At 33.4% G+C, this 13,591-nt stretch overlaps 2 protein-coding genes across 3 annotated transcripts in view; one reads left to right on the top strand and one right to left on the bottom strand.

Annotated features, from left to right (window-relative positions):
- Positions 1–4,566: 4,566 nt before the first annotated feature.
- On the bottom strand, positions 4,567–8,650 carry LOC123657768 (proteasome inhibitor PI31 subunit). 2 transcript variants are annotated; one of them, XM_045593282.1, is made up of 7 exons: positions 8,531–8,645; positions 8,187–8,364; positions 7,864–8,013; positions 6,128–6,314; positions 5,441–5,531; positions 5,041–5,187; positions 4,567–4,755 (listed from the first exon to the last, which is right to left on the bottom strand). In XM_045593282.1, exons 2-7 carry the CDS (start codon positions 8,328–8,330, stop codon positions 4,620–4,622), a joined length of 855 nt encoding a protein of 284 aa, XP_045449238.1. In that variant the 5' UTR covers positions 8,331–8,364; positions 8,531–8,645; the 3' UTR covers positions 4,567–4,619. The 2 variants fall into 2 exon arrangements, with proteins under 2 accessions (XP_045449238.1, XP_045449246.1); XM_045593290.1 differs by lacking the exon at positions 5,041–5,187 and having other exon boundaries at positions 8,531–8,650.
- A 1,230-nt stretch (positions 8,651–9,880) lies between these two features.
- LOC123654360 (kinesin-like protein KIF13B) overlaps positions 9,881–13,591 on the top strand; it is a 174,828-nt gene continuing 171,117 nt past the window's right edge. The window contains exon 1 of the mRNA XM_045590272.1: positions 9,881–10,103. Coding sequence (XP_045446228.1) covers positions 10,049–10,103 — 55 coding nt within the window. The 5' untranslated portion in view covers positions 9,881–10,048. The remainder of the gene's footprint in view (positions 10,104–13,591) is intronic.

Below are 13,591 nucleotides of genomic sequence, written 5' to 3'. Positions count from 1 at the left end.
AGTAAATTGTACGCAATCAGAAAAATAATTAAGTAAAAAGTAGACATAGTTATTGTTTTTTTTTCACGTGTTATTTTATGTTACATAAATTGAAAATAAAAAAATCAAAATATATTTATGAATTATTAACTCGTTTGTTTTATGTTTTAACTTTTTACAATTTTTGAGTAAACTAGGTACCCATATTTTAGTATCAAATTTCATGGTTTTAGGTTTTCAACGAATATTTTAATAAGAGGTGAATGGGTAGCGGCTGTAAGACTGAGAAAATGACCACGATTATGCTGGTCATGCGCATAAAGTCAATTTAATACGATTAGTGATTGAAAATTATTTGAACATAAGACTACATTATATTAGTAAAATGCAAACAATGACGATGACGATGACTCTGAGTTCTAAGCGACAAAAATTTAAAAAACTTATACAACATAAAGGATTCTAGGTTTAAGAAAAATAGTTAAAAAAAAACCGACTGCAAACTGAAAAGAGATAAACAGAGGGGATAGGAAGTGTCCATTCATACGATTATCTTACGAATATATTTTTTTATTATTCTACCGATTTTTTGTTTTATTTTTATTAAATTTATTTAAAACTATAAACAGGTTTTTATTTTCACATACCCATTTTACCTATATTAAATTAATCGTTTAATAAAAATTTTAGGGACTTTTTTTAAAAGGTGTCAACACTTCACTCACTCACACATCTTTAAAAAAGTGGCTTCAGTTTTCTGTTCTAGGTGCGTTATCTACCTTTTTTTACTTGATCTATGACTATAATATATATATACTACTAATTTGCTACTATTTCGAATGTTTTTTTTTTGAAGTTATACCTCTTTTGGCGCCTTAGGGAAAAATGATGAGTGTAAATTATTACGATGCGCGCACACACCGTCACAAATAACCGACGCCACGAAGTTAGCTAGTCAAAGAAGAAGAATTTAACAACATGAAGTCAGCTATAGTCCGGTTGCGGAGTTCTCAACATTTTTATATAAAGACATCAATAAACACACATTCGTATTTAATATATATATATATATATATATATATATATATATATATATATATATATATCATCATTACAGCCTATACAGTCCACTGCTGGACATAGGCCTCCACAAGTTTACGCCAAAAATAACGTGAACTCATGTGTTTTGCCCATAGTCACCACGCTGGGCAGGCGGGTTGGTGACCGCAGTACTGGCTTTGTCGCACCAAAGACGCTGCTGCCCGTCTTCGGCCTGTGTATTTCAAAGCCAGCAGTTGGATGGTTATCCCGCCATCGGTCGGCTTCTTAAGTTCCAAGGTGGTAGTGGAACCTTGTTATCCCTTAGTCGCCTCTTACGACACCCACGGGAAGAGAGGGGGTGGCTAAATTCTTTAGTGCCGTAGCCACACAGCAGTAGCATATATATATATACATATATATATATATATATATATATATATATATATATATATATATATATATATATATATATATATATATATATATATATATAAATCTCAAATTTTGTAAAACTAGTTTTGAGTCAAGACCTTTCTTTTAAGACTAATGTCAAAATGATATCCCTATAAACAAAAATTTACATTTTCAAGTTACGTTATTTACAAGAATCTTACAAATTGTAAGTTACAATGTTTTTGTCTCTCTCACTCGTTTGTAAAATGAAAGAGAGAAAACTTAATAAAGCGGCTAATCAGTTTCCTTAGTTTGACTAGCCCGTTGGCGCAGTTTGTAGTGCCCCTGCTTTCTTACCCGGAGGTAGTGGGTTAGATTCCCACCCCGAGTCTAGGTGAAATATATATATATATATATATATATATATATATACGGTCGAATTTAGTAACCTCCTCCTTTTTTGAAGTCGGTTAAAAAGATTGACAATCTGTGAATACGGCGGTCACTGCACCTGTGTGAGCGTAACGGCAATATGTTTAATACGCGAACGACAAAGACAAAAGGGGTCGTTGTAAGAAATTCTTCGTAATTATTTCGGCTTAATAGCCAAAGAAGTATAACTTCTTACGTGCGTACACAAGTACATACACTTTTTTCGTGTTCCTACTAATATATTTAGGGTTCCGTATCTCAAAAGGAAAAAACGGAATCCTTATAGGATCACATTGTTGTCTGTCTGCCTGTCAAGACCCTTTTTCTCAGGAACGCGTGGAAGTATCAAGCTGAAATTCATATCAAATACTCAGGTTTACTGCCGCTTGGAGATGTAAAAAAAATAAAATATACAACGCAATTAAAAGATACAGCCGTTTATACTGCAAATTTTCGACACTCGCAAGAGAATCAAAACCTACAGGGTACTTCTCGTGAACTCAGAATCTTAAAATTTGGTATTGAGCAACATCTTATAGCACAAATAAAGGAAAAATTGCGAAAAGCATAAATTTTTAGTTACATCATATAATATTTTTATTTTTAATAATTTTGTTTGTACGAAACCCTCGGTGCGCGATTCAACTCGTTCTTGGCCGGTTATTTTATGTATGAAAAAAATTTCTTTTAGTAATATTAAAATAATAAACAAGATAATGGAAAAAAATACTTTTGTTAATATAACAATAATTTTAATTAAAAAGTAAGTATTTAGTAGTCATGAAATAATTACGTCCATAAAATTACGAATGCTATTTCTATTTTGTGGTAGCCATCTTGACATAAGTTAATAAAATATTGGACTTTGAATGGAGGCACTAATTAGTACCAAAAAGCTTAGTAACACTGGTGCCACAGAGTACATTGTAACAGTAGGGAACTGGCCCTGAAGCAGGAAGAAGAACGAATCACGAAAGACGCACAAGTGGCAGTTTTGAGCAAAAAGGGTCGACCATTAACCACGTGAGGCTCTGGAGAGGGGGGGGGGTATGGAAAAATATCACAAGGAATGGGTGGTGCTATATTGAGATATCATGTGTATGTTATCCCTCCCAAAGATACGTGATTTTTTTGCTATGGGAGGGGCAGTCTGAAACATCACCACATATCACCAAGGAGGGGTAGGGGGTAAAAAAGTTACTAAAATCATCGCCTGATTCATGGACGACGGCAAAGTGTAAATGACCAATTATTATACGATGTTATTACCTATCGTCTGTTGTGCTACACTTGCTACCTACAAAGAGATCCAAAAGTATTTTCTGCACAAGTAGAACTACCTATATGATCGACCACAATTGTGAACATAATCGTCAATAGCTTTTTATTGTAGTTGGTATTATTCGCGTCATGTAAAAAGAACGCTGGCCTTGAAGCTGCGCAGAAGCGATTTATCGGTCTATTTGGTGGTATGGGGAAGCGGGCGGGCGTATTTATCACGTGTCGCATGCTTGCCGGTGTGCTATTGGTTGACAGTTCGACGTCGACTCAAAATATTATCGCGCACAAAAGTTTTAAATTACGAAATAGTTTTACATAGAGAAGTGAGAAAAACTATTTATAATATATAATTCGCGTCATGTAAAAAGAACGCTGTTTGTCAAAATGCGCAAAAGGCGATTTACAGTGTTGCCAACTCTTGAAAAAACTTTTTCGTACTGGTCATTTTTTGGAATAGTCTTATTTGGTAAACAAACCACCGCATTTATCACTTACTTTCACAACAAATTAGCATACGGACACTTGTAAAACTCCATTTACTATTTATTTAACTAAAAAAAAAATATCAATTTATCATTTTAAATACATCAAAACTATTAAGATACGAATATCGAGAGTACAGATAATTAATATTTTTGAATACGACATTTCAATAACTAAAAAATTTGTTATTGCTTTTGTTTGAAAAAAAAATGTAATTTTGTATAGTGATAATTATTATACTTATTTAGTCCGAATTATTCGCACTGGTATTTCTAGTATTTTTTAATTTACCTACCAATAACCATTATACGAAGCCGCGAGTGAAAGCCTAATTAAAAAATAAAACAGTAGTACTTTTGTGCGCGAGTATACCCATGCGCAAACGCACCCCCCCCCCCCAGTTTCTTTCAGCGTTCTTTTTACATGACGCGAACTATACTTTTATAAATAGCTCATAAAATGATATATTGTAATTAATTGAAAAAAAAATTATACACCACACATGTTATAAGAATTAGAAAAAAAAAATGTTTAAATTAATTAGTTAGTACCATATTATGTTATATTTATTATAATTATTATATTTTGGTTTGGAATCACGTTATCGGAATGGCAATGCGACGAAATTCAGGCGTATAAGTTCATCATCATCATCATCATCACTTTCAGCCTATGCCCATAATCACCACATTGGGCAGGCAGGTTGGTGACCGCAGTGCTGGCTTTGTCGCACCGAAGACGCTACTGCCCGTCTTCGGCCTGTGTATTTCAAAGCCAGCAATTGGATGATTATCCTGCCATCAGTCGGCTTTATAAGTTCCGAGGTGGCAGTGGAACTGTGTTATGCCTTAGTCGGTCTTACGACACCACACAGCGTATTAGTTGCATGTGGGATATTTAAAATTTTTGCAGTATTTTATGTTATCAAATGTGATTTAAATAAGATTATCAAACTACTCCAGGATATATAAATTTAATAATGAATGTATATATGATATTATACAAAGACATTAAAGGAACATGTTGTCATTGAAGCCGGGTGGTGGAAGGTGATCAGAATCTGGTGGTGGTTGTCGCCGACCGGGCCTGGGGGCAAAGCCTGGAGGTCCAAATGGATCAAAACGAGCTCCAGGAGGTACTGCACCCCTGCAATTACAAAAAATTCAAAATTTTAATAAAATTAAACATTTTCTACTAATATATTTTTATCTAGATGTTAATTTGCAAATGTGTTACTGTTTTGGACAAAACCCAGTATAAGGACTTTTGAAGACATGCAATTTAACATAAAATATCATCTTTAATTGACGTTTTTAAATATAATGTAAGAATTGCAAAAATAAGCTTTAATTTAAAGAGTTACTTTTTACAAATTTATGAAATGTTTCTGAAATAATATGGATGTAATATAAAATCATTAGAAATTTGAACCTTGGTAGGCCACCAGGAATGCCAAGTCCTGGATTTTCTATGTCTCTGCCTGGACTGAAAGGATTAAAGAGCATTCCACCACCAGGTGGTGCAAATGGATCAAGATCAGAACGCCCAACATTTCTTATGTTTGATGGAGGTGGCTCCCTGTAACATTCATACAATTTTTTTTACAAAATTACGTTATTGTATAATATGGATATTATTTATTATAATGACATTTACACAAATTATTTTGTAGTTGTTTAAAAATCCAAATTCATCACTTAAGCTTAATATAGTCCACTGCTGGACATAGGCCCCCACAAGCTCGCGCCAAAAATGGCGTGAACTCATGTGTTTTGCCCATAGTTACCACGCTGGGCAGGCAGGTTGGTGACCGAATCCAAATTAAACTTACCATAAATTGGAATTTTCAGGCCCTGCTTGAGGTCGTGGTTGTGGCGGAATTCTAACTGGATTATCCCTATTGTTATTGATGCGCGAATTGTCTGCAAATAAGTAAAAATATATTTCAAGTACAGAAGCAATAGAAATATTTTACAGAAACAAACTAATATTTAGAAATTATTAAAATAAGACTATTTTTGCAATGCAATTTGGTTTCGATAGGCTGATGCGTACGTGTGCGTGTGTGTGTGTGCGTGTGTGAGTGTGTGTGTGTGCATGTGTGTGTGTGTGTGTGTGTTCATGTGTGTGTGTTCATGTGTGTGTGTTCATGTGTGTGTGTGCATGTGTGTGTGTGTGTGTGCATGTGTGTGTGTGTGTGCATGTGTGTGTGTGTGTGCATGTGCGTGTGTTTTTTGTGTGTGCGCGCGACCGTGTGTGTGTGTGTATGCGAGTGTGCGCGCGCGCGCGCGTTTGTGATTATGTGTGTGCGTGAGTGTGCTTGTGCGTGCGTGCGTGCGTGCGTGCGTGCTTGCGTGCGTGCGTGCGTGTGTGCGTGTGTGTATTTTTGCAATTTGTCAAAACGGTTAATAGTTTTAAAGTATAAGGTTGGTTATATCCTACTACAGATTTAAAAATATTAGAAGATATTAAAAAGCTACAAAAGATAATTAAAAATAATATACAACCAAGAAGTTACCTCTTTCCATAGTTTGGGTCTGTGCCGAGCTTGTGAGACTATCAGTAATCGAATTAATCAAATCTCTCTTGATATTGTGCATAAGATCTTTGTGATTTGGCAACATTTTGTCAATTGAGCCACTTGTTTCCTGCACAGTTTCTTCTATATTTGTTGCGATGTTGGAGACCGCCAAGTCTTCTGACCTCTAAGTGAACGAATAGTATTGTTTAGTAATTAGAAGAAAGGTATTATGCAGTGTTTTAAAGTTCTATCTACTACTTTCTAAGGTTAACTAGCTGTGCCCGCAACTTTGTCCTTGTAAAAATTTAAAAAAAAAGTTATTGTTCAGTTCAGAGTTTAAAATAAATAAATTAGTTAAATAGGGAGTAACTTAGGCTACTTGTATTAAATTTCTTAAATACAAGTAGCCTAAGTTACTCCCTATTACATCAGCTATTTGCCAGTAAAAGTCCCCTCAAAATTGGTCCAGTCGTTTCAGAGCTTAGCAGGAACAAACAGACAGACAGACAAAAATTGTAAAAAATATTATGGCTAAGATCTAGATTAGGTAAAACCGAATTTCGGGACCGTGGGGGGATGGGGGAGGGGAGGGTGAGGAACACTACCCCTGGTACCACTATCACACCTCGGAACCCCATGGTTATGGAGATATCAATGGTTAAAGTTTTGAGGTTAGAAGAAGAATTGGTCATGCGTTAGTTAAGTGGCCTCCAATTTATGGGGTGAAATGGGGGTGGGAGGGTAAAGGGTGGTGGGGAGGGTGGGTTTTTTAGCCCCCCGTAGTGTGCGTTTCGCGTAAACCCCGTGGTTTCGAAGATATCGTGTTTGAAGTTTTGGGGTTAACTTTTCGTGATTCAGAGATATTACAATACCTTAGAGCTCCGTGTCTGACTCCACCTTAACTCCGGTGCAGCGGGAAGTGCACTCATATGCTCCATTCACCAACTTTCACATTTTATTTTCGAAAAAATTTACGTAAAAACGATCTCGATTGCAAGATCAACAAACGATACGAACTGACGCTTAACGACTGACAAATCGACATTTTTAAACAAAATAACGCGTCAGACATAATATTCTAATAAAATTAGTAACATTGCGTGCTAGAATATAGGTTTAGAAATTCGAAAAATACCCAAAACCGAATCGGAGCACCCCACTGTCCACGTGGTCTTGGTCTGTCCTACCCCTAGAGTGTTTTTTTTGTGCCGCGGAGGCGCGGAGGGAGGGCAGCCCTCGCCCGCCGTGCGAAAGCGCGCGAACGAATGCGTAGAGGAGCGGCTGAGGCTGGTCGCCGAAGGCGACCAGCCTCCACTGCGGAACGGAGCATGAGTGAGCGTGCTTTCGCACGCAAGGGCGGAAGGGCTGCACTTCCCGCAGCGCCGGAGCCAAGCGTTCCTCTAATTTTCGAAATTCTTCTTCTAACCTCAAAACTTTAACCATGGATATCTCCATAACCATGGGGTTCCGAGGTGTGACAGTGGTACCAGGGGTAGCGTTCCCCACCCTCTCCCCCCCCCCATCCCCCCACGGTCCCGAAATTCGGTTTTACCTAATCTAAAGCTTTACCAATATTATTTTGGTATATGTACCATGTATACCAAAATAACCATCCATCAATAATCCAAATGTTCTTAGTAAAAAGCGGTTATTTTAATATTACAAACAGACACCCCAATTTTATTTATTTGTATAGATGTATAGATATATAATATTTATTACTATATACTTACCATCAGATTCACAATTAGGTTCCCATCAGTATTCAGTCCATGTAATATATAGAGTTTATCTTCAAAAATGTACCGCATTGTGTAATTTTCCTTATCATTCCAACCTGTAGGTAGCAGTTCAGTTCTCTCCTCATTACCAGACAGTTTACGCTGAGCATTGTAAGGTAAGATAAAACAAGCATAAGTTAGGTAGAAAAAAAAAAGATTAAAGTATGTTTTAATACAAGTTTCTTGTAGAGGCTAATAAGTATAAAACTAGAATATTCAATATTAGATAAACACATATTAATTCAGATAAAAATAAATAAAAAACAAGACGACACCTCATCACCGATTCCAATATTCCGGAAACCTCTTTTTATTAAGTTCCAATGGATAAAAGCTACTATAATATCAGATTTTCGTTTTACATCCTTTTCAACTGTTTTAAATGTTAAGTCCCATCCAAATAGCGGGTCTGATGCCATATTTTAAATCCTTTGATTTAGATAAACAAAATGTCTGTGGACAAGTATTACTTTTATATTAACTATATTGATATATGGACTGTTATTGAATTTTTAAAAATTATTAATTAGGCATAATGATGTTAATTTTTTTTAATTATTTATATAGTTATGACAAATCAATTTTAACATATTGTTTGCGAGATAACAGTTACGCTTACCCTCTAAAAAGTGATTTATGAATAAAAGTTATATATCTTTATTTACACAAAAAGTAACGACGCACTTTACTGTTTTTGTTAATGACGGCTGACTGATGGCTGATATATGTGACGTATCGTGAATGACAATCCATAATCTGACATTGACATTAAAAATTCTATCGCAATTTTTTTTACTTATTTTGAAATATTTTAATGACGATTTTGACGAGCTAAGTTATTAATTTACTTTTTAATATGAATTTTTAGTATGATAAAAAGAATAACTGAAACAACAATACAAGGTAAGATTCTCAACCTTATGAAAAAAGTATCACTTATCAGCCTATCACAATCCTCTCCTAAAGATAGGCCTCCACAAGTTCGCGCTAAAAATGGCGCGAACTCATGTGTTTTGCCCATAGTCACCACGCTGGGCAGGCGGGTTGGTGATCGCAGGGCTGGCTTTGTCACAGCGAAAACGTTGCTGCCCGTCTTCGGCCTGTATATTTGAAAGCCAGTGGATGGTTATCCTGCCATCGGTCGACTTTTTAAGTTCCAAGTTGGTAGTGGAACTGTGTTATGCCTTAGTCGCCTTTTACGACACCCACGGGAAGAGAAGGGGTGGCTATATATTCTTTACTGCCGTAACCACACAGCATACATATATGAACAAAGTTTTATATATTATTTTTTGTAATAAACGCAATGCAAATTACCTTACAAATTATTTATTTTTGTTTTGTTATTCAAATCAGCACATAGTAGAAAAAAAAAATTAAAAGACAAAATGATGTTTAAAATATATTTATATTAAATATAACAGCTCAGTACAGTAGCAGTAGCAGCTGTGCCTGCAACTTCGTCCGCGGTTTTGGTATGTACATGTTCAATGTGATTCTTTAAAATGGCACAACTTTTTTTTATGAACCGATTAACATGAAACAAACACTTTATGTTAAGTGAATCTCACCACATTACACACGTCTAAATCGGATAAGCCGTTTCTGAGATTAGCTTGTACAAACTCACAGAGAAACCAACGAAAATTCTCACGATCTTTGTTTTGGGTGCTATTTGCACACCATAAAGGTTCCATTAATATTTTTCTCATTCATCTTCTATGTACAGACAGTGATCCGTTACGTTTTTATTAAATAATGATAAAGCCATTTTTTACTCTAGCAACATTGCCTTTATTATAAAAGATTATTTGTTGTTTTTTTTTTAGGAAAATCTCAAAAATTGTTGGTTAATTTACTTCATTTCAATAATAATCAGGAAAGATTTTGTATGAAATTTAATAAATTTCAATCGGTACTTTCGTTTTCGGAATTTGATTTTACGATCTAGTTGGACAACACTATCGCAGTGTAAAAACAATATGGCGGGCAGTGTCATCTGGGGAACGTAGTGAATATAACGTGAAATAATGAATTTTGTTGTTTTAGAATATGGGTGAATATGTGCAATAATTTAGTATACTTATTAGTGAAAAGTGTTGTGTTTTAAATATATTTGTGTAATTTGAGTGTGAAAATGGCCTCGGATAAGATCAAAGTAGCTGTTCGGGTTCGTCCCTTTAACAGGCGAGGTAAGCTGGTTTTACATTGGTAATAAATAAAGAAATTCGCAATCTCACAGGTGACTGCGTGTGCTTCAGTTTATCTGCATACCGAATGACCAGAAGATAAAATGATTATATTAAATAGTATAATGTGACGATACAGCCGATTTAATTTAATTTCTGTAGCGTTATCGTCATAAATTATAATCATTTGCTTAAAGTATTTATTTTAATAGAAAACATTTCCCGAAACTTAGAAACATAGATTTAAGCGATCGAAGTAAACATTTAAATAAAATGACATTGAATTTCAGATACATAGCTTTTATAAATAGATAATTGTTTACACGCACGAATTGTTTTAAGCTTAAATTTTTTTTTATAGAATGTAAACACCATGCGCAAATATAAAACTTGTTTCAACAGACTATTTTGTTTTATGTAACAGTTACATGAAAAAGAATAAGGTTGCTCTACAAGATCTACAAAAATAGAAATTGAAAATTGATGTTATATTTAAATGTGTACTTGAATAATATCTTGAAAATCAGTTTATCAAATATGTGTTAAACACTGAGTACTAATTGAGAATAGCGGACAGGTGCATCAATTTAATTATTTATTTATGTCAGACAAGGTTTTATATTTTTATACAGATAACAAGACACAATATGACTGACTACATAACGAAACATTTATTTTAAAAAGTAATATTTCATTTTGGCAAATGTATTTTAAACATAATTTAGTTCTGATTTTTTCTTGTTATATTTATGACTCATTGTTATTAATCTTAAGAAGATACCTGTTTAATGCTTAAAAATAATTATAATAATAGTAATAGTTCACAATACTTTTTTTTCATCAGTGCTCTTCTGTAATCATTCTAAAGCAAGACTCTTTTAACTTAAATATCCATGAGAAAGTGTTTCTATAATTTATATTAATTGATATTAACTGTAATAATTTTTATAAATTACAAATGTAGTAAGAATACAGAGAATATAAAAAAAAAAAATATATATATAATCATATCAGATCACTGTATGTAAATAATATATTTATAGCTCAGACATTTGACTTTAATTTACACCTGTTTAATTAAAATATCGATAAGTCTTCCTTATCAAGGTTATTGATATACTCTATAAATCTTAATCAATCTTAAATATCAAAAACAAAAAATCGGTATTCAAAAAATTGTTTTAACTAATTTATATAAATAGTTTTTTTTTAAATGTTCTATTGTTAGAATATCAATGATTTAAGTTATTAAAAATTACTTCTCATAAAAGATTTGTTATTTCATCTACTACCAATTCAGTTTTAGTTATTTATTAATTAAAGATTAAATATGTTATTGATGATATTGAGTAAAATATTGAAAAGGTATTCAGTGTTTATATTACAGCTTCTTATCATACAAATATTAAAAAAAAAAAAAATTAACTTTGTAACAATAACTCAAATTTGATGAATCTTACAATTTAATTTCAATTGCCATTTGAATAATTGGTAGCAATTAACATCAAATTGTCGTAATATAATAACCAGAAATTAAAATTGAACTTTGTAGATACTATTAAAAACTAAGTAGGAAATGTTAGTACGTCAGTAAACAAAATCAATAGTGTTTCTTCTTCTTCTTCTTCTTTGGCTTTAGCACCCTTGCGGAATTGCCAGTATCAGAGTAGATGCTCAATAGTGTTTCTCTTAAATTTATGAATCTTTTGCTGTCAGTAGAAAATAACTGTAATTTATTTTTTATTAACACATCGCCTTTTTTTCACAATGAGTTATTTATTTTAATTAAAAATCTGAATTACTGTGAAAGTATTAGGGCTTATTTAATGTGTGCTAATAAAATTTATCTCACACATAAGTTATTGATAGACACTCAAAGATTTTGTCAATGGTTAGTAACGTACTTTTAAAGGTTGCCTGGAAGAGATCACTATAAGCGATAAGGCCGCCTTTGTATACATTATTTGTTTTTGTATCAAATTGTTCTAAAATATATCTTCTTTTTTTGTGTGCAATGAAGCTTAATAAATAAAAAAATAAATAAAAAATACTTTCATGAAAGAAATTAGAAATGTCTAACAAAAAATTTCTATGATATTATTTTTGTGTTACCCACACATTAGGAAATTCTAAACATTTTTTAGTATAAAATCTAGTTTAATTGGCTAGAGCACCGACACGGTCAATTGAAGATGCAGGTTCGATCCCCGCTGGAACGGTTGATTTTTGATATGATATTAAAAAATGTCTAACAAAAAAGTTAAATTTTATAGAAAAACGAAAAAATGGATCAGAAGCTTGTATTTGTTTTAAAACAGTTATACATCTATCGGTTTATTGTTAGCCAATGATCTGAATGAAAGAGTTCTGTTCCGTTACTCAATTTGCCTAAAGCTAAGCCAACATAATGGTTCTAGTACAGCTAAAACCGGATTTGAAAGAATCGTCGCGTCCGTGCGATCAGCATTGAGTCATTGTGGACCCTGTGAACGGACACCCTACTCTTTAGTTTATTTGTTTGTTTCTCCTTATCTGACCGACATGACGACGTGATTGATAATGTCGTTATGTATTTTACGTGTAAAACGATAATACTGTTTATATAATGTTGATTAATTTGTTATTAAAGTTATTGGAGCTAAACTCATGTGAATTTAATCGTATAGTAAAGTGTGAGAATCGTGTGTAATATAGATTATTATAGGTAAAATAGATAAAATATCTTCGTAAATACTTATGCAAAAAAACTATGTATTCAATATTAATAGCTTAAACCCTCAGACAATTTTTTTTCACTAGAGAATTTATAGCGTTGAACGTTTGAACATTATTCTATAAATATTTTAGTTACGATATTCGTATCTATCTTGATAGGGCGCGCATTTTCGAAGTATGACGCTGATGATAAAGATCGTACTGTTTGAATTTGTGAAAAAAAAAAAAGATTTGTAGCGACTCTTTTTTATAGAGATCGTAAAATGAGTTATGTAAGTTCCTTTAAAAATAGGTACGTGGAATATAAAAATAATGTACTTCCTTGAGCATTACATCATCCAATGTTGACAAAACTCAGCGAATGGAAAACGTGTAATGTTAATTATATAGGCCAACAGTGACAGTTACGTTTTTAGAAAAACACGTAATTTAAGCTAAGGTTACATATCGTCTTGTAAAGGGTTAAAAAGATTAATTCACCATTTACGACTGGATAGCAACACCTGACCTTAACTACACACCGTTTGATAGCAGCTGCATGCACTGCATTTTAGAATAAAGGAAGGAATGTGTCTAAAAGGCTGTGTGACAATCCAAATACGAGTATTGCTGAGGTACCCAGTTAAAAACGTAGTTGTTTGAGCAATATAAAGTCACTTACACCTGTCACTACAGTGCACAAACCTGTTCAACACGTTACTCCAGCATATATAAAGTTTTGAGCGTATCCGTATCAATTGTAAACTTAAATATATTCCCCCTAAACCATTACGGGA

Source organism: Melitaea cinxia, chromosome 1 (assembly GCF_905220565.1).
Source record: "Melitaea cinxia chromosome 1, ilMelCinx1.1, whole genome shotgun sequence".
NCBI lineage: Eukaryota > Metazoa > Arthropoda > Insecta > Lepidoptera > Nymphalidae > Melitaea > Melitaea cinxia.
Note: the sequence above shows the minus strand (reverse complement) of the source record. Positions and strands in the feature narration are given on the sequence as shown.